Here is a 25923-nt window from a genome sequence, read left to right on the forward strand (position 1 = left end):
TCTCGTGTCACTTCAAAATCAACATGTTCTCAATTACGTCGTCTGAAAATGCAAACCCCCGCGGCTAGGTTTTGTATCCGTGACCATCATCCCCCCCCCCCCCCCCCCCCCCCCCATAACATTGAATAACAGTTCCAGTTCCAATGTACTCCCCGAGCATGTGCGCGGCATCTGCTTATAGAATGGTGCCGAAGCTGTGAAGATCAGTATCGTTTTGCAACGAGAACGGGTGCAGAGCTTACCCAAATGTCTGCTTGATGCTCTTGACATAATACTCCGTCCAATTCCTCTTGGTGACCTCCTCCTGTCCGACGGGCACACCATCCCATGTCACCCGCATGACGGTCACATGATCGACATCGTTCTGATCGAACTCGATCTTGAGGGTCGAGTAGTGGTTAGCTGGCCACTGCGCCAACCGCCAGCTTTGGACCACCTTTTTAGGCTCATCGAGCTCCAAGTACTCGCCGGACACGTTTCCGCCAAACAGCTCGAACTTGCCTCCCTTCTTCGCACCCTCAAAAACCTTGGGAGGCGCCCGGGTGAACGCGGCGATACGTTGCGGATCAACAAAGACCTGGTACGCTTCTTGCGCTGTTGTGCGGAATTCGACGGAATCGGTCACCGTGGTTGTGTTGACTTTGGACGAGCTCGAGGTCTGGGTCGTTGATGTGGTGGCAGGTTTAGTACTGCCGGACTTCTCGTACATCTTAGGCGTGGAGAAGCCGCTTGAGGGATTCGACCCCTGCGCATGCTGGATATCCTTTCCGTGGTAGCTGATGACCGCTGGGGCGAGGTTCTGGAAGATCTGGCGCAGCTTGGGCACAAGCTCCGACTTTACGAGGGCTTTCACGGGCTGCTTTTCCTTGGACTCGGCGAAGAGATCCACGTCGAACTAGGACGCAGAAAAAAACGAAATTCAGTCACTGGATGGAAACACGAAGAGGAGGAGGGTGACATACCACGTACTCGTCCTCTTCTGTGTCGTGGGCAATTTCGGGGACGGTAATGGAGCCGGATACGTCAGCGGCATCAGGAGCAGACCCTACCGACAGGCGTCAGTGCCTGGTGGTGACAGAACGAACAAAAGAAACACTACGGGGCCCCTCTACGACGGGCGTGATTTACCAGAGTATTCGAGGACGAGCTTCACGTCGAAGATGGTTATGACCTTGCCCTTGCGCTGACTGACGTCGACGTCGCCATCCATGGATTGGAGACCCGAGATGCGGGCTGTCACGTCGCCATTGGCAGCTTCGAGCTTGAGGCAATTGTCCTTGAACCACTCGCGCGCCCATTCGGACACGTCCTTGTTGACCCAGTGCCAGTTGTTGGGGTTGTGCAGGACCATCTTGACGATTCGGTAGTCGGTGTCGATGAGAGCTAGCAGACCTGCGACAGTGCGTGTTAGCGCCTGGCTTGAACAATGAATGCGCAAAGAGGAGGAATTGGGGTAGCTTGATCAGGATGGCCTGGTAGACCACAGCATGATAGTCATCAATGAAGGGAGTACAAGTCACTCTATGACTGGTGCCAGCTGGATTTTTCATCATAAAGCAAAGGGGAGCGAGGGCTCGGCGCGCGTTGATGATTGACTTACAATTAAAGCAGACTATGAGTAGGTCGCCTATTTCAGTGCGAAATTGTACAGCTGGATAGTTAGCAAAGAGAGAAGGTTTGGTTTAAGAGTTGGATGGAAGATGAAGAGGAGATGTATAGGAAGCTCGAGCGAAGAAGCCTCTAGAAATTTGTCTGGCCCACTTTGGAGTAATAGTGGGGCGGCGACGTAGCGCCAGTTGAGCAAGAGCGCGATGCCATTCGCTCGCCCTGTAATTAGCAGGTCGATCGCATGCGTGCCACATCAGTCTTGTCGTGACCGTATGTCTTCCTTTTCGTGTTTTTTCAGCTTTCACTGTGTCGCAAGACAAGTCGCCGGAGAATTACCTCTGCACCATTAGTCTTTGCGGAGCGAGCCTGTTCAAACACGAGGCCTCAGTGCACAGAGCCGACTTCATCAGGGTCACTCCGCGAATCTTGGTTCTCATTACAATTGCGAGATGATAAATATTCGTGTTTTCATTAGAATGAATTTTGAGTGGATGTTCAACTACTCATGCGCTATATGAACCGATAAGTGAACGGAAGTCCGGAGCAGCTGGACAGGACCCTAGCGTAAAAAAGAAAAGATTGTGCATGCGAAATCCGACTCTAGAGAACTTACCTTTAAACCATCAACATCTGAGAGAGCGTCTAGCGCTACAAGCGTCTCCTTAGAAAATGATGTTCCTTAACTTCAAAAGCCCAGCCAAAGTGATAGCCGTAACGACCATCGATGAGCAAATCGCCATGCTACCATTGCAAAATTCCTCTTCACCAATGAAAACGACTTCGGCTCGGCGGGTCGAGTAGGACAAAAAAGATCGTTCTTCGTCAGCGCTTGCACTATCTGGAGATCCTGATTCTAAACGGAAATGAGTGGAATCAATGTTCCAAAATGCTTGACGAATTGCACAGTATGACTTGGGTTGGGCGGTGTCCACACAAGGCACAAGCGTACCTTCTCTATCGTCATTTTCAGAAGATGAGAATTGCACACTGCTAGATGAATCAGTCGAGGCTGTGTGAGTGCAGCTGCAGGGATCCCAGCGTCTAAAAGGGTATGAATGTGGGTGATCACTGTACCAGTGAAGGTAGTCGTTGAACCCAGCATCGCCCGAGGATTGAAGTGCTAGGATGTATCTCTCGCGCCGATCCAGACATGCAGCTCGATACTCCGCGTCGTTGATTGGCTTTGGAGTCCATGATGGCTCTCGCTCAAGGGATTCTACGCTGTCTGCGCTGGTTGTCTGCTCCGCTCGCCCCAGATATAGCGGACTCACAAAATCGTCAGGGGATGGGATGCTCACGGTCAGACCAGGGCATTTGTTGCGACTAGCCATTTTAGAGAGATCGTTGCGTAGGTTGGGTGCGGTGAAGTATAGGCTCGTTGTGAGAGAGTTTGGGGTTGTGTTCAGGGCTCTGTGTTTTTTTCCGAGTACGTAAAACACCAGTGTAAAACGAGTTCCGTTATGATAGAGGGATTCCCGAATCGCTCTCCTCGTCAGTGAATTGCAATAGCGAGTGACTCGGATAACGAAGAGAAGTGTGTATTGGAGATACTTGTAGCAAAGTCGACCAAGTAGTTGTTTGCTGTTCCCGCGTGGCATCTTTGTCCATAACAGTCTTCTAGAAATTGGTGTTCTCATCTCGGTCTAAAGGAGAGAACACCAGTGCACGATCTTGAATGGCGGTGGAAATGGCTCTGCATTGTTCAGAGTAAGAGCCGCGCCATTTCACTGGCTTTCGGTCGTTAGAATGTGTATCAGTCAAGTTCTTGACGGGGTGTCCTTCGAGTTCACATTGAAGGCATGTACTTATGAGAGATGGTTCTTTGTGTCCCTGGAAAATCGCGAGTGTACAAGAGTTCGTAACATGACGAGCTTGATCAGATGACAAAGGTCTGTCCGTTTTTGAATTTGGGGAAGTCTGTGGGACGTGTTACCGGGCCACAGATGCCTGTTTGCCTCAGCCACTCTCACCCGCCACAATTGAGCTTGGACCCTGGATGGAAGGTGCCCCTAAACAGGGGTCCACCGCCGGCCGCCATTACCGTTGACCGCTCTAGCCTCTGGCCCACCTGGCACCACCGCATTTGACTTCACTTCACCAAGCGTACAACAATACCGGCCATGTCAAACTTCATTTCCGGGATGTAAGAACAGACTCTTCTGAAACTGGCATAGTATATGCTGATAATGCAGAAATGCCCGCTTCCGAGGCTCCTCGGGCCGTACCGAGAGGAGCCCCGGCCCGGCTGAGGGACCCCTCCAGCCGCCTCCCGGATCTTCATCACCAGCGGCAACGCCAACGCCTGCAGGCGCTGTTGCATCGGGGCCCCTGCCTTTTGATGGACCTGTGTCCAGCTGGCCACGGCCTCTGCCTGCCTGGCTGAGCCGCCCCTGTGCGAAGCACATTGTCAAGGGCAATTTCATGACGCTCAGCGCGAGGCCCAAGACAGTTGACCAGGGCGAGTGGATAGCTCATCAGGGTAAGTCCAGGAGCCGCTGGTGCTTCACGTCATATTCTAAGAAAATCTCCAGTTGTCGAACACTATAGGGTGCTGTGGAACTTTGTACGCGTGGTGGTTGAGAAGGATGAGGATGGCACATCAATCTGCAACCGTCAAAGCTGCCCCAAAATGTCAGCTGGAAGCAGCACCTCATACACCTGGCTGAACAGCCGTCACGAGCCAGTCGAGCTACCTGCATACGAGTACATGACCCTTATGCAGCGCTGGATCTCAGGAAAGATTGATGACACAAATCTCTTCCCGTCAGACCCAGCTGGTGTGTCCTCAGCACCTTATGCTGATGCGGCCAACCCCGACGCCAATGGGGCCGATGACTACATCGGCAGGCGGAGTGGGTTCCCAAAAGAGTTCCCTGGCATCTGCCGCACTATCTTCCTCCAGATGTTCCGCGTTTACGCTCATCTGTACTGGGACCACTTCCTCGACCCATTCTATCAGCTGAACCTGGAGAAGCAACTCAACAGCTGCTTCAGCCATTTTGTCTTGACGGCAACAACGCTGGACTTGCTGAGACCGGAGGATCTCGAGCCTATGAAGCCACTCGTGGATATGTGGGCTGCTGACGGCACGCTGCCGCCAGATAGCAAGGCTTATGGGTTTGCAGACTTGAAGCAGGGCAAGGAGCTCGTGGACCTCAGTGCTGCTGCAGCATGATTATGCGGGTTTGGAAACTCATTGCGGGCGTGGTGCATTTCCAGGGCCGAGGAGCGGCAGACTAGCTTGGATACCTCTAAATCACCACATAGAACTCACTTCTCACATAGACAATGGGCCGGATGCCATGTGATTGATGGAAATTGCATCGAAAGGATATCAAAGTGACTAAAGCCTATTTGCAAGATGGCTAGCATCGTAAGTTATGGCCAGCGTGTGCTAATTGGTGAGTCAGTCCCCCTTCGGAGGTTGTGAGCATTCCGAGTTCTCCGATGAGGAGCCTGACATCGTGCGCTCGTGGGGCAGCAGGGCCTCGGGCAAATACTCCGTTGTACCCGATGAGAACAGCAGAGAATTAAACAGCGCCCACACAAACCTATGTCGAAATTCGTTCTTGATACAAAGTTTTCATACGAACCTACGGAAGTATTCCTAAGTTTAAATATGAGCCGGGGAGGCTTCCTTCCCTACTCTGTGCCGTATGCTGTCTATGAGGCTTCTTGTGACACGGGGCAAGCTCTTGGATCCTTAATCAATTTCAAGACTGTACAAATCTACCAGTGGATTTACAGAGTCTGAACATGAATTGGCAAAGCTTCCTTCCCACTCTGTGAAGCATGTTGCCTATAAGCGTCCTCGTGACACACAACTAGCTTTTGGATCCTGAACAATTTCAAGACTATGCAAAGTCACCCCTGGATTGCCTGATACTTAACACGAGCCGGCAAAGCTTCTTTCCAATTCCGTGCTGTATGCTGTCTACAAGGTTCCTTGACATCAAAGTCTACTCGCCGCGTGCCACGATTAGCCTTAGGACCCTGAAAAGCTTCAAGACCCTGACTGATCTCAAGGAAACTACTGATTTCAAGACTCTGGCTGATTGCGAGACCCTGGGAAAAAAGTATAAAAGCACGCCTCCCTGCCTGGGAAGCGTTTTCTTTTTCCTTCCTCCATCAACGATCCAGGCTCTCTATACCGCTCACTCCGCTCACTTACAAACTCGCTCTCAAGCTTTCATTAGCTCGATACATTTCATGCTGTTCCACCGTGATTCTACTACTTAAGACACCTGCCCGCCCATCTAGTAGACAATCTATCTTCACTCTGACAACTCACTTTGTCTCTCTGAGCTCATACCACAACCGACTCACCAGCTACCAAAGACTTTGAACTTCAAGTCCTTTCGATTTACTTGATCACCAAGCAACTACCAGCTTTGGATACTCACATCTTACACTCTCCTCAAGATGTCTTCCAACTCTATGAACCAAGCTGCCGTTGTCGCCGCTGACCACACCGCTCAAGCTCGCCGTCGCCTCAACGAAGCCATCTCTCGCTGCCAGAAGGCAAACGCCATGAGGATCACGGACATGCCTACCGCTACCGAGACGGCAGGCGTTGACTTTGCTCATGATGACTTTGATGAGATTCTGTGCAACCAGATGCGCGACTATGTCGTCGCGGCAGAGCATGCCACCAAGGACTCCATTGCTGCCATCCGTCGCTACTACAACACCAATGCGCCTTGCATGTACTCTCTGCCACGCGACCGGGCCACTGATGTCAAGACCGTCAAGCAAGAGTGCCGGGACATGTACAAGTGCCACGACGCCCGTCTGAAGGACCTCCTCCTCGTCCTGGACGATGTTTCAGACGAGAAGTGGGTGCAAATCAAGGATCACCACGCTCAGTTCAAGGACAATTTCCTCCAGCGCCTTGAGGACCGCCGCTGCTTCTTCATCCAGCGCTGGAAGCTTGTCCTCCGCCTCCAGGTGTGCCGTCGCCGCGTTACTTGCAACGCTGCCGAGGTCAAGTACGCTGGCAATGGTTGTGAATTCCTCCTCAACCAGGGCTGCCACCTCTAGTCGAGGATCTGCCTTTCACGAGATGGCAATGTCAGAGATTTCCTTCTGTTCAGCAAACCAGCGATACCCCCTTTCTCGAGCTCTTTAGCTCACAAGCGAGTCGATTTTTTACCACGATACCCCCCACCAGGAGCCCATGAGCTTCGAGACAGTTTGTTTTTGACTACGTGTTCTGTTTTTCTCACAGCGTTGAGGTTGCTTCTGAGCAACAAATGTGTGGTCAGTCGACAAGGGTGCAATGGACATTGTGTCCTCAGCAAAACTCAAAACTCAAAACTCAAAAAAAAAAAAGAAAGAAAAAAAGAAAAAAAAAAAAAATTGTGCAGGAAATGGAGGATTTGGATTTTGACTGGCAAAGGTTATGTGCTTAGGGGCACACTGGCGAACATGTTTCTGCGGAGGACGTTTACACTGTTACTACTATCAATGATCAACACACTTACCATCAACTGAATTGCCGTTGTGATGCGCCCATTGTAATCTATGTGTATACCATCTGAATGGTTGATGCAATTGACCAGGACAGGTATATGACCCTGACAAAGGACAATGTTCACTCTATATTTGCTCTGCAGTGAGAGTTCAGGAGGAATATAAACTTCGAGGCGAAGAGTCTACTCAGATAAGTGGACCAATAAGGGTCCTTGAAGTTGGACCCTGAATTTGGACTCATAATTAGATTACCATCCCATCAAAAGTTAAAAGAGCACGTGATGACCCTGGCTTACATGCCCCAACCGTTCATGCTGTGATCGTCTGTGTTGTCTCGCACCCAAGGATCTATCGATAACATCGCACATAACAAGGTTCGGGCCTGCCCGCACAGCCCGCAGCTGGTTACACAGATGATACACTGAATTTCACAGACTTGCTGTGCGGACTAAAAGGATCAGCGTGTGAGACGTGAGGACGAGGAACGCGCGGAATCGCATACTATATTGACACTGAAAAGACGTCGGTGACGTCTGAATACACCCTTGGAAAAGTCATCGTTAGCCGAAGAGGGCCTCATAGTACTGCTTTCTCGAAGCAAAATGGATCTGTCACTAGGCCCTATGCGCTTCGGACTTATTAAGTGGACTTGTGTCACACTTGTTGTAGAAAGGGTGTGCGATACCATTGACAATGCTCAACGTACATGAAAACGGGGCAAAGCGCACCAAGCAGGAGACACGCAAATCCAAGACCTTTCGACATTGTCGAAAACCGTCGTCCGCAACGCCAGCTACATTCTCGCTCAGATACTACACGTAAAGTGGCGACTTCTGCGGGCGAGAAGAAACCCTGACAACTACAATCAAGGAGTGTTCAGAGGCAGCCCAGAGAAGGGCGTATTATGCCACAGCCGCCGATGAGACGCAGCACTCCCAGCTCCTCGTGGTTTGCGGATACTCCAAGACTCCGAGTCCACAGTCGCCAATTGTGATTAGCTCGCTGCGTCTTTGGATGACACGACTTTTGGGACTCGGGAGTCAGTGTCATCCTAAAATCCGATAGCCTCAGACAGGAGGTTCGAGCTGCGTCGTGCTGGGCTTGCCAATCGAATCAAGGGTTTCTCAACATTCAAGCTAGAAAGCTGTCGCTGTGCAGAGTGCTTGGGCAATGGCAACCGAGTTGGGAAATTCCATGGTGCGGTGCGTCGATGTCTGAATAAAGCCTAGAGTACCACAGCAACCGCTTCTTCAAATGATGAGATTGACTTCCTTGCTGTGGTGTATAGCATCGTCCACATTGCGCGGACACTCGCTGTCTTGACTCCACGCCCGATTGACGCGGTAATAAACTTGACATGTCGCATGCACGTGACAAAGTCAGATAGGAACTGATTTGCCCTAAAAACATGACTTGATCTGGAACACTTAGGGACTGGAACAGAATGCACCTGTTTGAGAGTCACTGACAAAGGGCACAGAGGAGGGCTGTGGATGGGACGCTTGCTGTCAAGGCTGGTGAAGGAAGGACGTAGCGATGTTCAGGCTGTGAGCCTGTGATCGACTTGGCTAGGCTATACGGATACTAGAGGTGGGGCGGGGTATTTCACGAGGTCCTAAAGGGTGATTGAATTCTGTTGTACAACACAACCTCAAGTAAGATACTGTCAATGCTGCCATGGTGGTATAGTCTCCACTAAATGTACGACAGCCGTTGTAATCATCTTCCATCCTAATTTCTGAGCTTTGTTTCCTCGTCCACCAGCCACACGTCTTTTCGGCGCTCGCCGACAGCTCGGAGACAGAAGATCGAGGCGTCCCACGATGGCACGAGATCATTGGAGGGCGCAAGCCAGTTGCGGGGATTGGAGGGGCAGTCGCAGCGAAGAAAAAAAAAGATCAGACACAGTGACGCGGGGATGGACGGATAGCACCACCAACACGCTGGCGGCGTCTGCCTGCTGGCCAAAGCATGAAAAGAACCCTAAATCTGACCGCATCCTGTCCGTAGTCTTCCTTTCCCTCCCTCCCTCTCTCCCCTTGGGCAACCTCGACTACTCCATCGGTCCGGACGTTGCCACCGTGATAATCACACGTATCTCCTCGCGCGCCGACTCCCACACCGTCGTTCCTTGCAACGTACCGACCTCGTACAAATACAAAATCTGCCCATCATGGTCCAAAAAGTCTACGTCACGTACAACGATGTCCACAAGCTTTGCCAGCAGTCGGCGGACAAGCTCCTGGCCGACTGCAAGCCCCAGCTCATGATCGCCATCGGTGGCGGCGGCTACGTGCCTGCCCGCATCCTGCGCTCATTCCTCAAGAAGCCCGGCTCGCCCAACATCCCCATCCAGGCCATCGGTCTCTCCCTCTACGAGACGCTCGGCGCAGAAGGCGATGACCAGGTTGAGGCCCCCGGTACCAAGGTGACGCGCACACAGTGGCTGGATCTCAGCTCGCTGGGCGAGATGGCCAACCTGATCGGCAAGAGGATCTTGATTGTGGACGAGGTGGACGATACCCGCACAACCCTGGAGTACGCCGTCAAGGAGCTCGAGAAGGATGTAGAGGCGGCGAGGCAGCGCCTTGGAGGCAACCAGCCCAAGACAGAGTTCAGCATCTTTGTTCTGCATGTAGGTCAACGCCATGGTACAGGCGCGCCAGATCGAGACTAACAGTGTTTCGCAGAACAAGGACAAACAAAAGAAGGGCGTCCTCCCCAACGACATGATGGCCGAGGGTCGCTACCACGCTGCGCGCACGGTCGGCGACGAGTGGATCTGCTACCCTTGGGAGGCCGGCGACATTGAGGAGCACGACAGGCTAGCCAAGGAGTCCGGTCTGCCAGTCTGAGGGCGCAAACAATTCTATTCGCTGTTCTATGCTATGTTGTAGTCGTGCCTGTCGTAAGGGTATCTCTATCCAAGAGTGCGGACTCCAACTCCCCACTTCAGCTTGCCTGCTGTTCCTTTGCGTGCTTCTCCTTCAACATTTTCTCTTGCTTCATGAACTCTCGTATACCGACCGGCACGTGCGCGAACAGATCATCTTCCCACGTGTCCTTGGCAATCGTGGTCGTATCACCAACTTTCATTCCCGCTATGGGCTGTTGCTCTTTTGTTGTGGTAATCACATCGCCTGCCCCTCCATCCTCCGCCTTCATCGCGGACTCCGCCTCCAATCTCTTCGCCTGGTACTCCTCCATGTCCTCCCGGAAGAGGTCCCACACGCAGTTGACACACCCGCTCATGCAACAGTTGTCCGGCTCCTGGGGCTCTGGCGGCACCAGCACGCCCCCTATTAATCGCGACTGGTTCCTCTTGTTCGCACTGTGCGCGGCAATGTCCTTCTCACCGTCCAAGCGTTTACCGAACACCCGCAGGGCCTTTTCCTCAGCAGTGCTCGTATCAGGGGTAAAGGAGGAGATAGGAGGTGGCGTACTTTCGGTCTTGGCCTTGCGGCCGGGCTTCTTCTTGCCGGTGGCGGGTTCCTCAGCCGGCTGGACAGCGGGGTCGGCGGACTTGGGAGGGACCTCGGGCTTGACCTCGAAGCCAAAGGGCGTAGGATAGTCGAGCATGGCTTGGTAGAAGGCGCCAATGGGGAACCGCTGGTTCTGGGGGTCGTTGGGTTCCCTCGTGTTGGGGGTGTTCGTGGTGAAGGTACGTGCCACCACGGGTGTCGCAGCCACCTGGCTGATGGCGCGCAGCTGAGGCGCGATCCTTAGTGCGAGAGACATGGCTGCGACGAGTGTTCGTGAAAGAGAGGGATGAAGCTGTCGGCAAGAAGGTGGACACTGTTGGCAGAGCAAATAGAGAAAACGAGAGTGACGTAAATTGGCGGAAGCACGCGCCGGATTTCGGGGGTCCTCGACTGACCCTCGGCTAGCCAGAGCACGTGACCGGCATGGGAGACGAATAGCCAAAGCTGCCAAGCGAGCTTATAGAATTGACCAGTTTTTGTGACATTGTATTGTAAATGTTACAAACTCAATTGATTTAAAGCCTTGAGACACACAGAGCCTAGTTCATTGAGCTTGTTGCAGCAACTTGATCGCTGAGAGCAAGTCGATGCTTAGAGTGTGGTCAAAAGGGGTAGGCGGTGAAGCCCACATTGTTTGTTTCCGACGCGACTTATCCGTACTGCCGCGACTTATGGTCTTACCCCCAGATCGAGGCAGGAAGTTGTCAATGTCTCTACCAGTATATTTCAGTTGTTCACAAGGCCGCGCAATGTCGCATTAAACGACAACGTTGAATAATCATGGATGCGCCTTCGCCCAAAAGAAGGCGAACATCGCCCCCCAATGACGGCAACAGCGAAGCAACAGACGCGCCACGGCCCTCGTCGCAACAGTCAAGGACCAATCGCCCGTCCTATGCGTCGCCCACCAAGACCAGCATGGCGCGCTTCAACCCGAGTATACTTGAAAGAAGAATTTCGGTGTCTCCGCCAAAATCTCCTAGCCCGGTACGCCGGATACTGCCTATACGATCGCCTGCGAAGCCAGCCCCACGACCGTTACCCCCGCCGGCGGACGAGGACGAGGAAGAGTTCGATCCTTTCGCCAGGCGTGGATTGAGGCGCTCGACAGATGCGGCAGCGGTCCAGCCACCTCCAGAACCAGATCTTCCACCGTCTGTCGACGATCCTGTCACGTCGACGCCCCCGAGGGGCATACACAGCAGCAGTAGTCCATCGCGGCGCCGCACATTTAAATCCAAGACCAAGCCGAGCTCACCCCTCAAAAATCCGCCAGTGCGTCCAGATACCGACATGGAGAACGCCATGGCTTCGCCGTCCAAAAGGAAACTCTTCGCCACAGCTACGCAGCCAAGCCGGCTGCGACAGACCACTGTGCTATCAGATGAGTCTGACAACGTCCGAAACCTGCCTACATTTGACGAGAACACGCACAAGCGGAGAGAGCTTGAGGCGCTGAGAACGGAGTTGGCGACTCTGAGGAATGATCTGCAGGTGACGGGACGGCAAAATGAGAGGATAAGGGCACTGCAAAAAGCTGGTCGGACAGTGTCACTTTCGGAAGAGGAAGATATCCAGCGAATCCTCAAGCGGCATTATGCGCCTGGTGGTGTGGACTCGTGCCCGACGCAGTCTCATCTATTGGCGAAAGCAGCATTGAACCCAATGGCCCTCTTACCGTTCGCCAAGCCGGCCGTGTCTGTGCTACCGTCGAATGAAGCCGAGAAAGACAAAGCCCGCATCAAGTCGCATCGACCGGTGCCTATGACAGCCGAGGAGGAATTGCCCTTTCTGCGACTGTTCAGCCCATTCGAAGTGTTGGGCGCCATGTCTATGGCGCCCACTGCCGCGGATCAGCCCTCGCAACAGTTCTACACGGTTCATTTACGCTCACGGCGTGCACCCGGACTTTTTGCCGCCAAGATGGAGCTGACCATCGACGTACATCAACTTCGCATCACATCACTGGATGTTCCAACACTCGAGCCAAGCGCAAAAAGCGAGCTCGGTGCGTTTTTGAAGAAAATCTGCACTGGCCAATGCAACCGCAGTATGCAGAGAAACGTTGGGATCGCATCCTGGGCAATGGGTGAATGGGTGCGCGTAGCGGAGCAGAGAGCACAGTTCTGGTGTCAGCTGCAGGCTGAGCTCGGCTCGGCCGAAGCCATCCTTGAGATGAATCAGAAATTGCGCACGCCCAAGCCACGGAAAAGGAGGGATGGGGAACAAGATGGAGAGGAGGATACCAAGATGACACCAAGCCATGTGGACCTCTTGCTCTACATGGGGAAACAAGCAATCGACGTCCAGATTCCACCACCGGGTGGATCATCACCATCAGTCGCATCGGTGCGATTCCAATGGAGAATCGACTTTGAATGGTCAGGCGAGGCGCACAGCAAAGTCGCCGTTTTACTGGGGGCGCCCGGTAAATGTGAGTTGTTCCATCCCTGTCCGTGTTTTGTTCCTCACTAACAGCCCGCAGGGCGCCAAGCAGATGGCAAAGGCGCGCTGGGCAAAGTGCCGAAGCTATTTGAGGAACTCGTCGAGGGAGGTGAGCAGCCGCGGGTTGCAGTGCGCAAGGTGGTGTCACTGCTTGTCGGCGAATCGTGATACACGCCCACAATCTTGGCCATTGGGATAGTATGCTTAGTTTTAGCGAGGCGTTGTCGCGTTGATCATTTTGTCCTTTTTTGCATTTGCAGATACCCCCGCATAATGCTATCATGCTTCTCCTCCATCTACCTCTTCCGTGGCTGTGACATTTCCCTTCCTGGCCAGTTGAGGCAAGATTTAGTCCACATCCACACCCAGCTTTCGCAAGTCGACCTTGGCGAGTTCGATCTCCTTCATGAGCTCCTGATGCGCGGCCGGAACGTCGTTGAATGTGAAGATGCCGTACCCGAGGCGGAAGAGGAGGAGAGCTCCAAATGAGACGAGGGCCCAGAATGGGAGCTGTGCATTGTTAGATTCATTCTCGACTGAAGTACAAGGCGGCCATTAGGGTCAAAACATACCAACGGGACGATTTGTTCTTGAACGAGGGCGGGTAGCGGGATCAACTCGAAGAACAGGGCGAGGTACAACTGTCCATGTCAGACGAACTTTTGTTCCAGCGGATGAAGCCTTGCTGCGGCGGAGCACCTAAAGCGCGGGACCTACCGAGGAGACGAGAAGAGCGAGCGAGATGGTCTGCTGCGCGCGTGTCATGGTTGCGGTTGTCAGAGGGGTGATGCGATGGATTGGGCGGGAGACGTGTCAGGGGCACGCGTTTGGAGGAGGTCGAGCTTGGGAGGTTCAAGTTGGGGATGCTGGTGGGGCACAAGATTAGTCATCGCACACTCACCGGTAGATTCGCTTCTCCCTGGAATCGGCACTCCTGGATGCACCGACTCTGCCGGTCGCGACTCGCGACGTTGGATCTCAAATGTTCCGTTAGATCTGAATTTCTCGCATTCGCTGAACAGCGACACATTCGCCATTCACGCTCCGTCGATCAAACGTCCGCTGGATCGGACTTAATTAGCGGACGCCTGCGTAGCTTGTTCCAGAGTCACTGGACCATCTGCATCAGAAGCAACAACGACTGGGCTGCAAAGCACGGTTGATGGTCGGCTCATTAGGGCCAACTTCAGTCAAGCGAGTGAAGTAGCCGGTACTACGGCCACGGCTGCGTCCGCGTCCCGCATCTAGCGTGAGCTAATGTACAACGCCGCGCCGCTGCAACTCTTGAGGCAGCATCCAATATCCATGGTGATCATTTTCCAGCCTTTACCGATCTGCTAACTTGAATGTTGAACAACAATGGTCTACTGTGGGCATTGCGCTGGAATGGTTAATAGTCCCATCCCCATTGCCGTAGCTACAGGTGCAGCTACAGTAGCACCATGATCGTCGTCACGAAAAGGGTAGAGTAAATGGACAGCTGAACACAAGACCAATGATGGTGGCTGGGCTAAAGTGAGACAAGATGCGAGATCCCAGTGGTGGCGCGTCGGCCTAAAAGTGATCATCAGCCGACACCTAACGTTAGGTACTTTTTGACGTCCCCCCTTCGATGTTCCTTCGCTTCCTCGACTTCTTCAGAAGCCAAACCAGACATCAACGCAGTCATGGCGCAACCAATTCCTCAGCCAAAAGGCTTGCCATTGCTTGGAAATGTCCTTGATGTGAAGCCGAGCAACACCTGGGCCTCTCTCAAGAAGCTCGCCGAAACATACGGCGAGATCTTCAAGATTACTGTCCTTGGACATACCATTGTCTTTGTCGCGGGAGCTAATCTAGCTGAAGAGGTCACCGACGAAAAGCGTACGACACCACCTCTCGATCATCTTCTTGTGTCGTTATGCTAATGCAGGACAGGCTTCAGGAAGTATGTCGGTGGCCCTATTGATGAGATCCGGTACGCCGTGCACGATGCTCTCTTCACGGCTTACGATCACGAGGCTTCCTGGGGCATCGCTCATCGAATCATTGCACCTAAGCTGTCACCTCAAGCTATGAGCGTACACTTTGACGAGATGCGGGACACTACTTCTGAGCTCATCAACCTGTGGAAGCACCTGGGCGACAGCAGCAATAAGATCACGCTGATAGAGCAGCTCAACCGGCTTAACCTCGAAGCTACCACGTTGACGCTCTACGGCAAGAAGTTGAATGGACTCGAAGGCCAGCAGCACCCCATGATTCAGGGCATGGAGACATCGACTGCTGAAGCGGTCATGAGACCTACTCGACCGGGCATCCTGAATTCCCTCTTCTACGGGCGCAAGTTTAAGCGTAGCACAGCCACCATGCGCGCATATGCCCAGGGTATGGTCGACTACCGCAAGCAGAACCCTACCAAGAGGCAGGACCTCTTGTCTGCGATGATGGAGCACAAGGACCCTGAGACAGGCAAATCCTTGACCGAATCACAAATCATTGACGAGATTGTCTCCATGCCGATTGGCAGCAGCACGGCGCCTTGCCTCATCACATCCGCCATTTACTATCTGCTCAAGAACCCGGAAGTCATGGCCAAGGCAAGAGAAGAAATTCACCACGTGGTCGGCAAAGAAACCCTCACAATGGGTCATATCCCTCAGCTCAGCTATGTTGAAGGCGTCGTTCGCGAAGCGCTGCGACTGGGACACCCGGCCCCAGGCTTCAATCTTGAGCCCGTCCCGTCTGAGGACAAATCGCCCGTTCAGCTCGCCGGGGGTAAGTACGAGATTCCCCACAACCAGCCGATCATCCTGGTACTGGCTGGTGTCAACCGCGATCCTACGGTGTTCCCAGACCCAATGGCTTTCAAGCCGGAAAGGATGATGGGTCCCGAGTTTGAGAAGCTTCCACGCGCAGCGACGAGGTGGTTTGGAAACGGAAAGCGTGAATGCATTGGGAAGCACTATGCCCAATTGTGGAACATGATCGTGCTCACCATGCTGCTGCGTGAGATCGAGTTTGAGATGGTGGACGAAAACTACAACATCGAGCAGGTGGGAATGGACGGATGGTTCAATGTCAGGCCTATAAATTTCCAGGTAAAAGTCAGGCCTAGAGTTTGATAATGGTGCGTACGTTTTCATGGATTTCTTTGCTCACAAATCACACATCCTTTCCCGCAGCTTGGAAACGACAATTGCTATAACTCCTGTATACCTCAATGCAAACGACAAATACCCACTACCCACGTCTACCTATCACTCGCAGTAATTACGTCTCGCCTTACCTCTTAGACGCGGACTTCCCCTTCTGGGCACAGACGCCATTTTCGCCACTGTCTTCACAGGAGTTCGCTTTGGGCCTTTCCCGGCGACTCTCTTTTGTACGGGCTCTTCTGCTCCAGGCTCATCAGAGCGCTTGCGCTTGTTTGAGCGTGACTTCTTGTCCGACGGCTCACACGAACAGCCAGACTCACTCAACATAGAGCCCTCGATTTCTGAAAGCTCGGAGGCCGGTGTCGATTTATGGCTGTAAGGTGTGTGGTCCTCGGGGATCGTGCCATCACTTGATGTGCCTGATCCGGGCAACGAGGACTCAGAGTGAATGCAGCCGGGTGGAGTCTTGGGCTCCTCACAAATCAAGCTAGGCCTATTGGTCGATTTCGATGAACACGGGGCCACCGAATCTGAGGGTGATGTTTTGTCACCATCGCTCTCGGGAAGCTGTAAGTATCCCTTTGCCGGTCGACGGCCCCGATGAGGGCGAGCGTCGGTCGACCCTTCACTTGAAGATATCGATGTGCGGAATTTCGGACAAGTCGATCGCATTTTGAAAATGTGTACATTTGATGCGTTTGCACGGGCGTAAGGCGAGAATCGCTGAGTGCCGTTGGGCATCTGGCAACGGCGACTCAAGCTCGTCGTGTATCCATGTCGCGTACGCGGTCGCTCTGATCGGTCTGGAGGCCCCGAAGCAGAGCCACCAAAGAGAGAAAGCGTCCGCATGTTTGGGCCAGTGTTCAGCGGTGTCTCATGGCCTTCAGAGACGGTCACTGATTCGTAGCCCGCTTCGTAACCTAGATCTTCGCCATCTTTGGGAAGCTCTGGCATAGAAGGCTTCTCAAGGTCGGACATTCCAGTGGGTCGTGTTTCAGACTTCTCCTCTGACTTTTCTGAGTTGGGAGATACGAAAATAGATGAATCATTTGACAGATGTCGCGGAATCCTCATGCCTTGTTCGCCTTGGACACCGCTACCGCTCAGGGGACAGCCAACATTCCCGGTGCTTTGGTCTTGATGGAAAGGAGTGCAAGGCTGATGTAGAAATTTGAAATGATGCTGCGCACCGTCCATGGACTCATCGAGCTCGTCCGAGTTCTCGCCGCCAGATTTGTAGTCACTCAACTCGTCCTCGTCGACAGCTATCAAATCAGAGGGCAAGCCTTCAGTCTCGACAATGCTGTGGGTCACATCGCTTCCTGCAAATGGACCTACTACAGAATTAAATGGGTCTGAGACCATTGCCTGTTGTCTCCAGGGCGACGTCTTGCTGGATCTTCGTTTGATGAAACCTGAGGGCGGGTTCGGCTGTTGATCTGCTGTACCGTTTGTGTCTTGCTGGTCCGTGGTATGGGCCATGTCGTGAACAGCAGCGTGTGAAGTTGTCCCGCTGAGGACGGCCGGCACGCTCCCACCCACAAGGTTCCCATGATGAACCTTTTGATTAGATAACGCAGCCCCTCGGATTTTAAACTCCGCATTCTGCGGTGGACGAACAGCATCTAGGCAGTTCTTGTTGTTGAGCTCACGCTCATCCAGAGAAGGCGCGCGTGAAATATCTCTCCAGGGTCTGACCAGATGTCCGTCAATGATCTCCTCAATGCTCAGCACTCTGGTATTGGGATTATTGAGCATGTCAACGTATAGCTCCTTGGGGGGGAGTTTCAGATACGCCTTGTCGACGCCCAGCAGCCGGGCATGTCTTTCCATCGCTCTGTTGATCCTCGGTCGGCGAATGCCCATCGCAGTAGGACCGTAAATACGCTCAGGTACACAAGATTCTGTGTCGAGTTGGTGTTGTGAGTTGCGTTCCCTGTACTTCTGGAGATACTTGGCGATCGTGCAGGCTTCATCATACAGCTCGCCTGCTCGCGTCTCCTGTTTCGTGTCGGCAGCCTGCTGATACATGTCAAGCACCAAACCTGCTTCCTCGCGCAGGGCAGTGATCTCAGTGTCGAGACTGCCGCTGGCATATAGGTTTCGAAGCACAAAAAGCCATGCTTGACCAACCCCTGTATCCTCGCCGTAGAGGCGGCAGTTGTTCAGCACATACGGGAGCAAGGGCTCCCCATGTTGATCTTCATCTTCATCTCCCTTATGAATTTCGATTTTGAAGGAGCATTCATCTCCATCAGTGAGACTTTCGTGTCCCGAAGTGGGAAAAATGTATTGGCTAATTTGGCTCGTGGGCCCGACATGAACCGCGGGCTCAGCCATGGACAACTCGGTCCGAGCAGCCTCATCACCGCGTGTATGAGTGACATCGGACTCCAATTCGTTGTCAATGACGAATGTGGTACCGCATGGAGATTCCATAATGAAGCGGTTGAAATCTGCAGTTCTCTGGTTAGATTGTCTTGAGCTCTCACGCCACCAGGTGCGACACTTACCATTATCTTTTGGGTAACTTAACCACTTGACGTCTGAATTTTTTGACAGCTCAAGCCGCTCAGCGTCGGTGTAGTCAATAAGATTCGCTCTGAAAGCAGCGAGCCACTGTGGCAAAGCCGTGACTTTAATCCAGTCCTCGCCCGTAGCTATCGCTCGGTGGTATGGCGGAAAGTCGGCAATCTGAAGACACATCCTTCGCCAGGTGGCAATGTTGGTCTCCCAGTTCTGGGCAAGTTGATGGTGTTCAGGCTGCGACAGTAGTTCATTCCTTAGCTCCTCGTTGCCGGAAGGCCAGGCAATGTGCTCATTTTGCTGCGTTTCTCGGATCCTCGCCCCTATATCGAGGACACCATGCAATACTTGCATGATGCCATGAGCAATGCGTTGATCTCCAAGACGCTTGGGCTTCTTGAACAGATTTTTGGACACCGCTGAGCCGGTCAAAGGGGCTCTGGATCCGTAGCGTAACACCAGATGGGCTTGGCTTTGGTTTTTAAGGCACTTGTAGTATCCACACTTTACCCTGTTGTCGCATATCTCCATACTGTACGTCTTGCAGCAGGGTCCATGGCTATGGCATGACTGGGCCCATGCACGCCCTTGAGGTGCTTGTTGCGCGCAGTCGCAGCTCGGTTCATGGAACGGGTGGTAAATGTCGAAGCGAGTATCAGGGATATGGACGATTGGTTGGTTCGAGGGACATCTGGTGTGATGGACGGTTAGTGTGATGCACATCTTGAAAGTATGTCAGCGTGTTCACATAAATCGAGTGTAGAGATGCTAGGGAAATGTGCATTAGGACTGGGCTGGTGGGTTCTTTTGACTGTCAAGCGGCGTGCCTACCTATGACCAACTTCTTGTCCCCGTTGTCAGCCTGATGACAATGCTCACATTGCTGCGTTGATGACAGGCTTTCAAGATGATCCGGGCGCAAGAATGAACTGCAACGTGGGCTCTGCATTCTCCTGAAATTCGATCAGTTCTTGGGTTTGCTTTGTCGAATCTCTTTGTTATCCCCCTCTTTGCGTTCACTTTCCTGGGAAGTGAACACAAAGAGGTGGATAACAAGGCTACACAAGGGAAATCCGTGCTACGCAAGCTTGTTCGAAAAAGTGACAATGATCCTTTGACAAAACGTTCAATATTTCGCTACCAGATGTCTATAGGTATGCTTGCCGCCTCGGGCACTGCCAAAAAGGCGAGGGTCAACACCAAACGGTTGCTGACTACGAATGCCATCCGAAAAATGTCCATGCAGTAATGATCTATCCGTGAACTGAAATGTGAAAATCACGGCACTGTAGCGCAAAGCCACCAACTCCAAGAAATACGAACAAAACAGAATTATGAGGTCTTCGGAGGCTCATGATCCAATGTAACCTCGACCCGAGGTGGCTCAGGCGCCGTGGTCGTTATTGCAGGGGCGTTCTCCGTCGCAGGCATCTCATCTGGTACGTTGATGATGGGAACATTCGCAGCCGGGCTCGAGGCGTTCTCGAGGTCCTTGACCTTCTCCTCGGTGACGGTGTGCTCATTGATTTCAGCGGTATCAGCAGCATCCTTCTCGTCGCCGTCGACATCATCCTTCTTGGAACGCTTGAACAGGCGGCCGACTGTGGCGCGCCAGCCCTTGCGAAGAAAACGGTAGACGAGGGCGAAGGGACCTCCGACGGTTTTTGCGACAACCTCGAACCACGCGTCCGGGCACAAACGAATCACGACGGCCCACGGCCAGCACATGAGGGCCGTAATGACCGAAATCGCCCATTGGGTTCCGTCAATGCCACCATCAGTTATGGCGAACGCGCGCGATCCGACGAAGATGATGCAGATTTGGAGTCCAACCATTATCATGTTGATAATGATGAAGAAAAAGTTGCGGTGAATGCCCTCGAATATGTTGAACTTGTTATCCAGGCGCCTGTTGTTGAACTCGTTGAAGATCTGCATCCAAACAAAGGTGTTGAAAATGACAGTGTCAAGCTCCCTCATCTTTTGGTCGTCAGAGCGATCATAGTTCAGCATTTCGGGGCCGGCAAAGTAGAGGATCAAGGTCACAATCAGCTGGAAAATGGCTTGGCCAATGATCATCTTCCACATGTTGATGGTAATCAACGGTGCTTTCTTGCCTTGGGGTGGACGATCTAAGATCTTCTCCGTGGGGGGATCCGTAGCGAGGGCGAGGGCGGCGAAGGTGTCCATGATCAAGTTGACCCACAGAAGCTGTACGGCCTTCAGGACAGGCTCCATCGTTGGCGAGTAGACGGCGGTGATGAACGCTAACAGCACGGCAGTGATGTTGACCGTGATTTGAAACTGAAGGAACTTCTGCACCGCATCGTTGACGGCACGGCCCCACTTTAGAGCCGTGATGATCGAGGTAAAATTGTCGTCCATCAGAACAATAGCTGAGGCTTCCTTGGCGACTTCTGTGCCCGAAATCCCCATGGAGAAACCAACGTCAGCAGCCTTCAACGCAGGCGCATCGTTCGTGCCATCGCCGGTGACAGCAACAGTCTCGCCAAGTGCCTTCAGCTTGGTTACAAGGATACGCTTGTCCTCGGGAGAGGACCGAGCAAGAACTTGCAGCCTTGGAAGCATCTCATTAAATTCAGCGTCGTTCAGTTTGCGGAAAGCAGGGCCCTCCATGACCAAGCCACCCTCGGTATAAATACCGCACTCAGTAGCAATGGCACGCGCAGTGATGATGTTGTCACCTGTCACCATGCGAACCTTGACACCGGCGTGTGTGGCCTTGGCCACAGCCTCGGGAACACCAGGACGAACAGGATCTTGAATACCCACGACACCCATGAAGACAAGATCGTGGAGGAGAGAAGCAAAGTCGGCATGGCCTTCTTCCACTTCAGCGTGGGCAGGAGGCCACTGAGTGTAGTCCTTATACACCAGACCAATGGTGCGAAGAGATTTGCCGGCGTATTGATCAATGATAGCGCGGATCTTCTTGCGCTCCTCTCGTGGGAACCGCTCCTCGACCTTGAGATCGTCGATATTGGCTCGGCTGCCGCAATAGTTGAGAAGGATCTCGGAAGCGCCCTTCACCAGGAGACGGTACCCTCCCCCCTGCGACTCCTTGAGCTTGATGACGGCGCCCATGCATTTCTTTTTCGAATCGAAGGGGAACATCTGAATGACTTCCTCGTTGGCACGCGTTTCCGCCAGTGGACCCAGCCCGAGGAATTCCTTCGCCAAGGAGAGCAGCGCAGTTTCCGTCTTGGATCCAATAAATGTATGCCGACCTTCGTCTTCACCCTCAAAGGCAGTTGAGTTGATTGCGACTGATTGGATGATTGCTTGCTTCGTCTTTTCAGGCAAATTCGAGCTCCAGTCCGCCATACTGGTTTCCTCCGACTTCTCTCCCTCGGTCCTTGTGATGCTGACCTTACCGAACGTGCCTTTGATAACGGTCATCTTGTTAGTAGTGAGAGTGCCGGTTTTATCGGAGCAGATGGTTGTGGCATTGCCCATGGTTTCGCAAGCTCGCAGCACACGCACAAGATTGTTCTCACGAAGCATGCGGGTTGTCGCGAAAGCAAGCGCAAGAGTGACAGCCAACGGAAGACCTTCGGGAACAGCGACCACAATAATGGTGATGCCAACGATCAGGATATCAGTGAAGGTCGATGCCTTCTCGGTCGCCGTGTCGTTGTTGTCGGACAAGTTGGCGAGGAACTTGAAAAGAAGAACAAAGAACAAGAGAGCAGCGGCCGAGGTACCAAGCTTGGCGATGGCAAGGGCCAAGCGTTCCAGCTTCTTCTGCAGAGGAGTGGCTTCCATCTCGGTACGTACTGACATCATGATCTTGCCGAAACTGGAGTTGACACCGACAGACGTTGCGACAAACGTACCCATGCCCTCCAGAACCTTTGCACCCGAGATGATGAAAGGGTCGAGCTCAGCCTTGCTCTGGCCTGACTCGAGAGCGCGCATGACTGCGTCGCCTCCAGTCTTCTTGAGGGCATCGGATTCGCCAGTTGCCGAGGATTCGTCGCACTTGAGGTCGTGGCCCTCGACAAGGATTCCATCAACGGGTACCAAGTCACCGGGTTCCAGGTGAAGAATGTCGCCAACGAGAACATCGTGGACACTGATCAAATACGACTTGCCAGACCGAATGATTTTGATTTCGCGCTCCTCTTTTCTCGCGCTGAGCTTCACAAAAGCACGTTCTTTTTGCCAATCATTGAATGATTGCGTGACAACCACGATGATAATAGCCACGCAAATGGCTACGCCTTCGACCCAATCGACGGGCATTGGCTCGCTCGGATCATGCTCCCTGCCAAGGGTTTCGTACAGACCTAGTGCCAGGGAGATGGCCGCGGCTACTGTCAAGACGATGAGAACGACGTCGTTGTATGCCCTCCACACCAAGACATAGAAGGGCGTCGGCTTCTTCGGAGGCAAGACGTTCTTCTTGAACACACGAATGCGGTCGCCGAATGGTTCTCCACTCGTGTAGGCGTGCTCAACCGGCGAGTCGGCCTCGGACAAAGATGAAGGGTCGTGATGTTTCGTCGCGCTGTCGAAGGAAACACGTGTCGGCGCGCCCGTCTCATCGACCGACAAACCTGTTTGCACATTGGTTTGCAGTCCTTTCACGATGCCTTGCAGTCCGCCAAGCGCCTTGAATGCTGATAATGATTTTGGATTCAGAAGCTTGTTAAGATGGCCTGGGGTGTACGCAAAAGGATTGTCCTCAACCCGGAAGTCGTCTTCTGTGCCAGGATCCGGCCTAAGAGCTGTCTCGGGATCTTCAATTATACTGGAGGCTGCGCTCGTCGCGGCTGGCGTGAGGAACGGGTTAGAGAGACCCGACGACCGGGAATGGACGGTGTCGGCATTGCTGTGAGCGCGTTGCCGAGATGTGTCCACCTGGAGGTTCGGCAGTGATAGTGTGGGTGGTGATAACGTATTGCTATTGTTGCTGTTGCTGGGTTGGTGGTGAGGTTGGCCAGTCGAGGGCGGTGATGGCGTCGCCATGCTGGGCAACAGACTCACGAACCAGTCTTGTTGGGCAAGGGTCGGGTTCCTCTAAAGCCCAAAGGGTAGGATGGAAGAGTGAGGAGTATGGCGATTAAACTCGGTGAAGCTGGCGGAGTTTCGGGTTCGTGGGGGGAGCCGGGAACAAGCACCTTTGAATGTGCAAGTGGTCTTGGAGTAGGTATACAGCGGATCTGAAGCCTCACTCGCCTCTCGGGTTACTCCCGGTTTGATAACCTTTGCGCTCAAATCTGTAGAGTTCCGTAGCCGAGGCTGATCTCGCAACGTATGCTTCTGCTGCGCCTCTGCTGCGTCAAGAGGCGAAAAGAGCTGGTAGAGAAGGAAGGTGAAAGAATGAACTAAGAATGTACAGTGAAGAACAGAGGAGGCCTCGCAGTCTAAGCGCTGTTAGACCGTGCTTCGAGGGCTGAAGAACAGGAGTAAAGAACGCCCAGAATGCAGCATGTCATAGTTAGGTGGCACCCCGAAGCTAGACTGACTGGAAATGAAAAGAAGTTGAAGCGGCCAGCGAGAAAGAAAACGATCCAGTAGGCCGCCAGCTTGACTCCATGCCTGCATGGGTCTTACTGACCATCCGAGGGAGGGGGTGGGTACAATGGGACACTGGGAAGCGGTCCGTGAATGGGCAGGACCGGACACTGTTCTTCTGTCCGTGTTCTCGATCGGGCTAAGCTCCGGTCTGAGGATATGCTTGTTTTATAAAACCAGCGGGCCAGCGGTTTATTCTCGGTGATCTATTGGCTCAGGGAGCATGACTAAGTGCCACTAGCGGCCCTTGTGTATGCAGCCCCAACTCCCGATGTCCCCCACACAGGTTTCCTCGATGCTACACGGTTGATGGTTTCCCTCCTTGCATCGGCGTCACTCTGAATATTTCCTTGCTTCAGTCGCACCCTTTTCACGCATCGGACGGCAGGCTCGTCGAGTCCGTCGCCTACGAATCGGGACTCTGGCCCAGGCACATCAGTGGAAGCAGCCAATAGTGGCGATTGCAATGTCCAGGTCGAATTAATGACCAGGGTCTTGCACTGCCCCCTTTTTGGAGCAAGTTGAATGGGTCCTGATGGGCAATGTACCGTGCGGCAGCCTCGTCTCGCACCAGCAGCCCAGACTTGCCCCTGGTAACTAGTTGCCCTGGAAATTGCCTGGAACAAATTGTTTTGTGATGTTTTAAAGTGTTCTCAAGAAGCTGACCATACGGAGATTACTCATTAGTCGCGACACATTACTCTGGGCGACGTATACGCTGGCAAAGCTAGTCGTGATTGCCTTGAACATTTTAACTTGACTACGGAGTACGTACTACGTAGACTATTATTGATCGCTTGCACTACACGGCGGCAGTGCATGATGACCAAATTACGGAGGCATACCGAGTCCAGACGCACAATGAATGCAGTGGCCTGAGTTCTCACATGCCAGTGGCGCCAACAGGCGACCAACCACTCACTTCTTGAGGTGAGCCAGCGAAAGACATTTCGCATCAGCGCCGATCGCGCGTTGTCGTCACTACGCAGTAGAAATTGTGATATCTACCTGGAGCAAGTATCAAGCCAAAGAGCGTCGTGTTTGCGCACTAACGCATCGCACAGCCCCTTCCCCTGTGCGCACGTGCGTTGAGGATCCTTCAAAGACCATTCGAGACGCTTTGAGCCATTGCATAACACGGAATATTGTTGGACGACTCTTTGATCGAGAATCGTGCTGCGTACGTACTTGTACAGCTCGTCAAATTGTGGCTGATGATGCTCAGCCACAGTCAGTTGCCTGTACCTGTGGCGCTCAATGCACTGTGACGTTCAAACAGCGCTAACACTGTGCAAGTTGATTCTCCCACACTCCGGTGTGCGGGAGGATGGGCCCGAGTGGGAGTCAGGGGCGCCGGTCGACTCCGCATGGCGACGGTGATTGGCTTGGGATGCTGCATGCCATCGTGGCTGAGCTGCCCAAGCTTGCATTCGTGCAACTTGGGCTGTTTGAGTCGAGTTTTCACCGCAGGCACCTTCAGCTGGTCTCGCTGAGCCTGCTGGCGCCCGTTCGAAAGCTTGTCATTGATGCCCTTGTGGCATGTCCAATCGTAACTTCAAAGGACACGGGCACGCAAGCGCCCAACAGAGCATGAGGACCCAAGCCAGCTGGATGGTGTGAAGAGAGTAGTAATACGTAGCAACAGCGGAATTTGGGTCGAATCACACCCTGCTGCTGGCTACGCGACGGCCTGATGGAATCACGATTCCGCG

General features: G+C 53.2%; 10 protein-coding genes across 10 annotated transcripts; 5 read left to right on the top strand and 5 right to left on the bottom strand.

Annotated features, from left to right (window-relative positions):
- Nucleotides 1-175: 175 nt before the first annotated feature.
- J7T54_001136 (Activator of Hsp90 ATPase) lies at nucleotides 176-1351 on the bottom strand (the record flags this gene model as incomplete). Its single annotated transcript, XM_051507185.1, has 4 exons — nucleotides 176-194; nucleotides 243-895; nucleotides 963-1045; nucleotides 1129-1351. 4 exons carry the CDS (start codon nucleotides 1349-1351, stop codon nucleotides 176-178), a joined length of 978 nt encoding a protein of 325 aa, XP_051361488.1.
- A 2377-nt stretch (nucleotides 1352-3728) lies between these two features.
- Nucleotides 3729-4783, top strand: J7T54_001137 (Maintenance of ploidy protein-like protein; the record flags this gene model as incomplete). Its single annotated transcript, XM_051507186.1, has 3 exons — nucleotides 3729-3751; nucleotides 3801-4087; nucleotides 4140-4783. 3 exons carry the CDS (start codon nucleotides 3729-3731, stop codon nucleotides 4781-4783), a joined length of 954 nt encoding a protein of 317 aa, XP_051361489.1.
- A 1247-nt stretch (nucleotides 4784-6030) lies between these two features.
- On the top strand, nucleotides 6031-6648 carry J7T54_001138 (uncharacterized protein; the record flags this gene model as incomplete). The annotated part of the gene is made up of 1 exon (XM_051507188.1): nucleotides 6031-6648. The coding sequence occupies one exon, from the start codon at nucleotides 6031-6033 to the stop codon at nucleotides 6646-6648; it is 618 nt and encodes a 205-aa protein (XP_051361490.1).
- Nucleotides 6649-9253: 2605 nt separating this feature from the next.
- J7T54_001139 (Xanthine phosphoribosyltransferase-like protein) lies at nucleotides 9254-9935 on the top strand (the record flags this gene model as incomplete). Its single annotated transcript, XM_051507189.1, has 2 exons — nucleotides 9254-9715; nucleotides 9771-9935. The coding sequence occupies 2 exons, from the start codon at nucleotides 9254-9256 to the stop codon at nucleotides 9933-9935; spliced, it is 627 nt and encodes a 208-aa protein (XP_051361491.1).
- A 97-nt stretch (nucleotides 9936-10032) lies between these two features.
- J7T54_001140 (uncharacterized protein) lies at nucleotides 10033-10818 on the bottom strand (the record flags this gene model as incomplete). The annotated part of the gene is made up of 1 exon (XM_051507190.1): nucleotides 10033-10818. One exon carries the CDS (start codon nucleotides 10816-10818, stop codon nucleotides 10033-10035), a length of 786 nt encoding a protein of 261 aa, XP_051361492.1.
- A 524-nt stretch (nucleotides 10819-11342) lies between these two features.
- On the top strand, nucleotides 11343-13175 carry J7T54_001141 (uncharacterized protein; the record flags this gene model as incomplete). The annotated part of the gene is made up of 2 exons (XM_051507191.1): nucleotides 11343-12996; nucleotides 13048-13175. 2 exons carry the CDS (start codon nucleotides 11343-11345, stop codon nucleotides 13173-13175), a joined length of 1782 nt encoding a protein of 593 aa, XP_051361493.1.
- Nucleotides 13176-13355: 180 nt separating this feature from the next.
- J7T54_001142 (dolichol phosphate mannosyltransferase subunit 3) lies at nucleotides 13356-13772 on the bottom strand (the record flags this gene model as incomplete). The annotated part of the gene is made up of 3 exons (XM_051507192.1): nucleotides 13356-13517; nucleotides 13580-13648; nucleotides 13725-13772. 3 exons carry the CDS (start codon nucleotides 13770-13772, stop codon nucleotides 13356-13358), a joined length of 279 nt encoding a protein of 92 aa, XP_051361494.1.
- Nucleotides 13773-14674: 902 nt separating this feature from the next.
- Nucleotides 14675-16111, top strand: J7T54_001143 (Bifunctional P-450:NADPH-P450 reductase-like protein; the record flags this gene model as incomplete). Its single annotated transcript, XM_051507193.1, has 2 exons — nucleotides 14675-14870; nucleotides 14925-16111. The coding sequence occupies 2 exons, from the start codon at nucleotides 14675-14677 to the stop codon at nucleotides 16109-16111; spliced, it is 1383 nt and encodes a 460-aa protein (XP_051361495.1).
- A 1103-nt stretch (nucleotides 16112-17214) lies between these two features.
- On the bottom strand, nucleotides 17215-19296 carry J7T54_001144 (uncharacterized protein; the record flags this gene model as incomplete). The annotated part of the gene is made up of 6 exons (XM_051507194.1): nucleotides 17215-17240; nucleotides 17335-17409; nucleotides 17593-18600; nucleotides 18658-18993; nucleotides 19088-19109; nucleotides 19204-19296. 6 exons carry the CDS (start codon nucleotides 19294-19296, stop codon nucleotides 17215-17217), a joined length of 1560 nt encoding a protein of 519 aa, XP_051361496.1.
- Nucleotides 19297-20002: 706 nt separating this feature from the next.
- On the bottom strand, nucleotides 20003-23662 carry J7T54_001145 (Calcium-transporting ATPase-like protein; the record flags this gene model as incomplete). Its single annotated transcript, XM_051507195.1, has 1 exon — nucleotides 20003-23662. One exon carries the CDS (start codon nucleotides 23660-23662, stop codon nucleotides 20003-20005), a length of 3660 nt encoding a protein of 1219 aa, XP_051361497.1.
- Nucleotides 23663-25923: the final 2261 nt, after the last annotated feature.

Source organism: Emericellopsis cladophorae (assembly GCF_022114955.1).
Source record: "Emericellopsis cladophorae strain MUM 19.33 chromosome Unknown NODE_29_length_272814_cov_116_152143, whole genome shotgun sequence".
NCBI lineage: Eukaryota > Fungi > Ascomycota > Sordariomycetes > Hypocreales > Bionectriaceae > Emericellopsis > Emericellopsis cladophorae.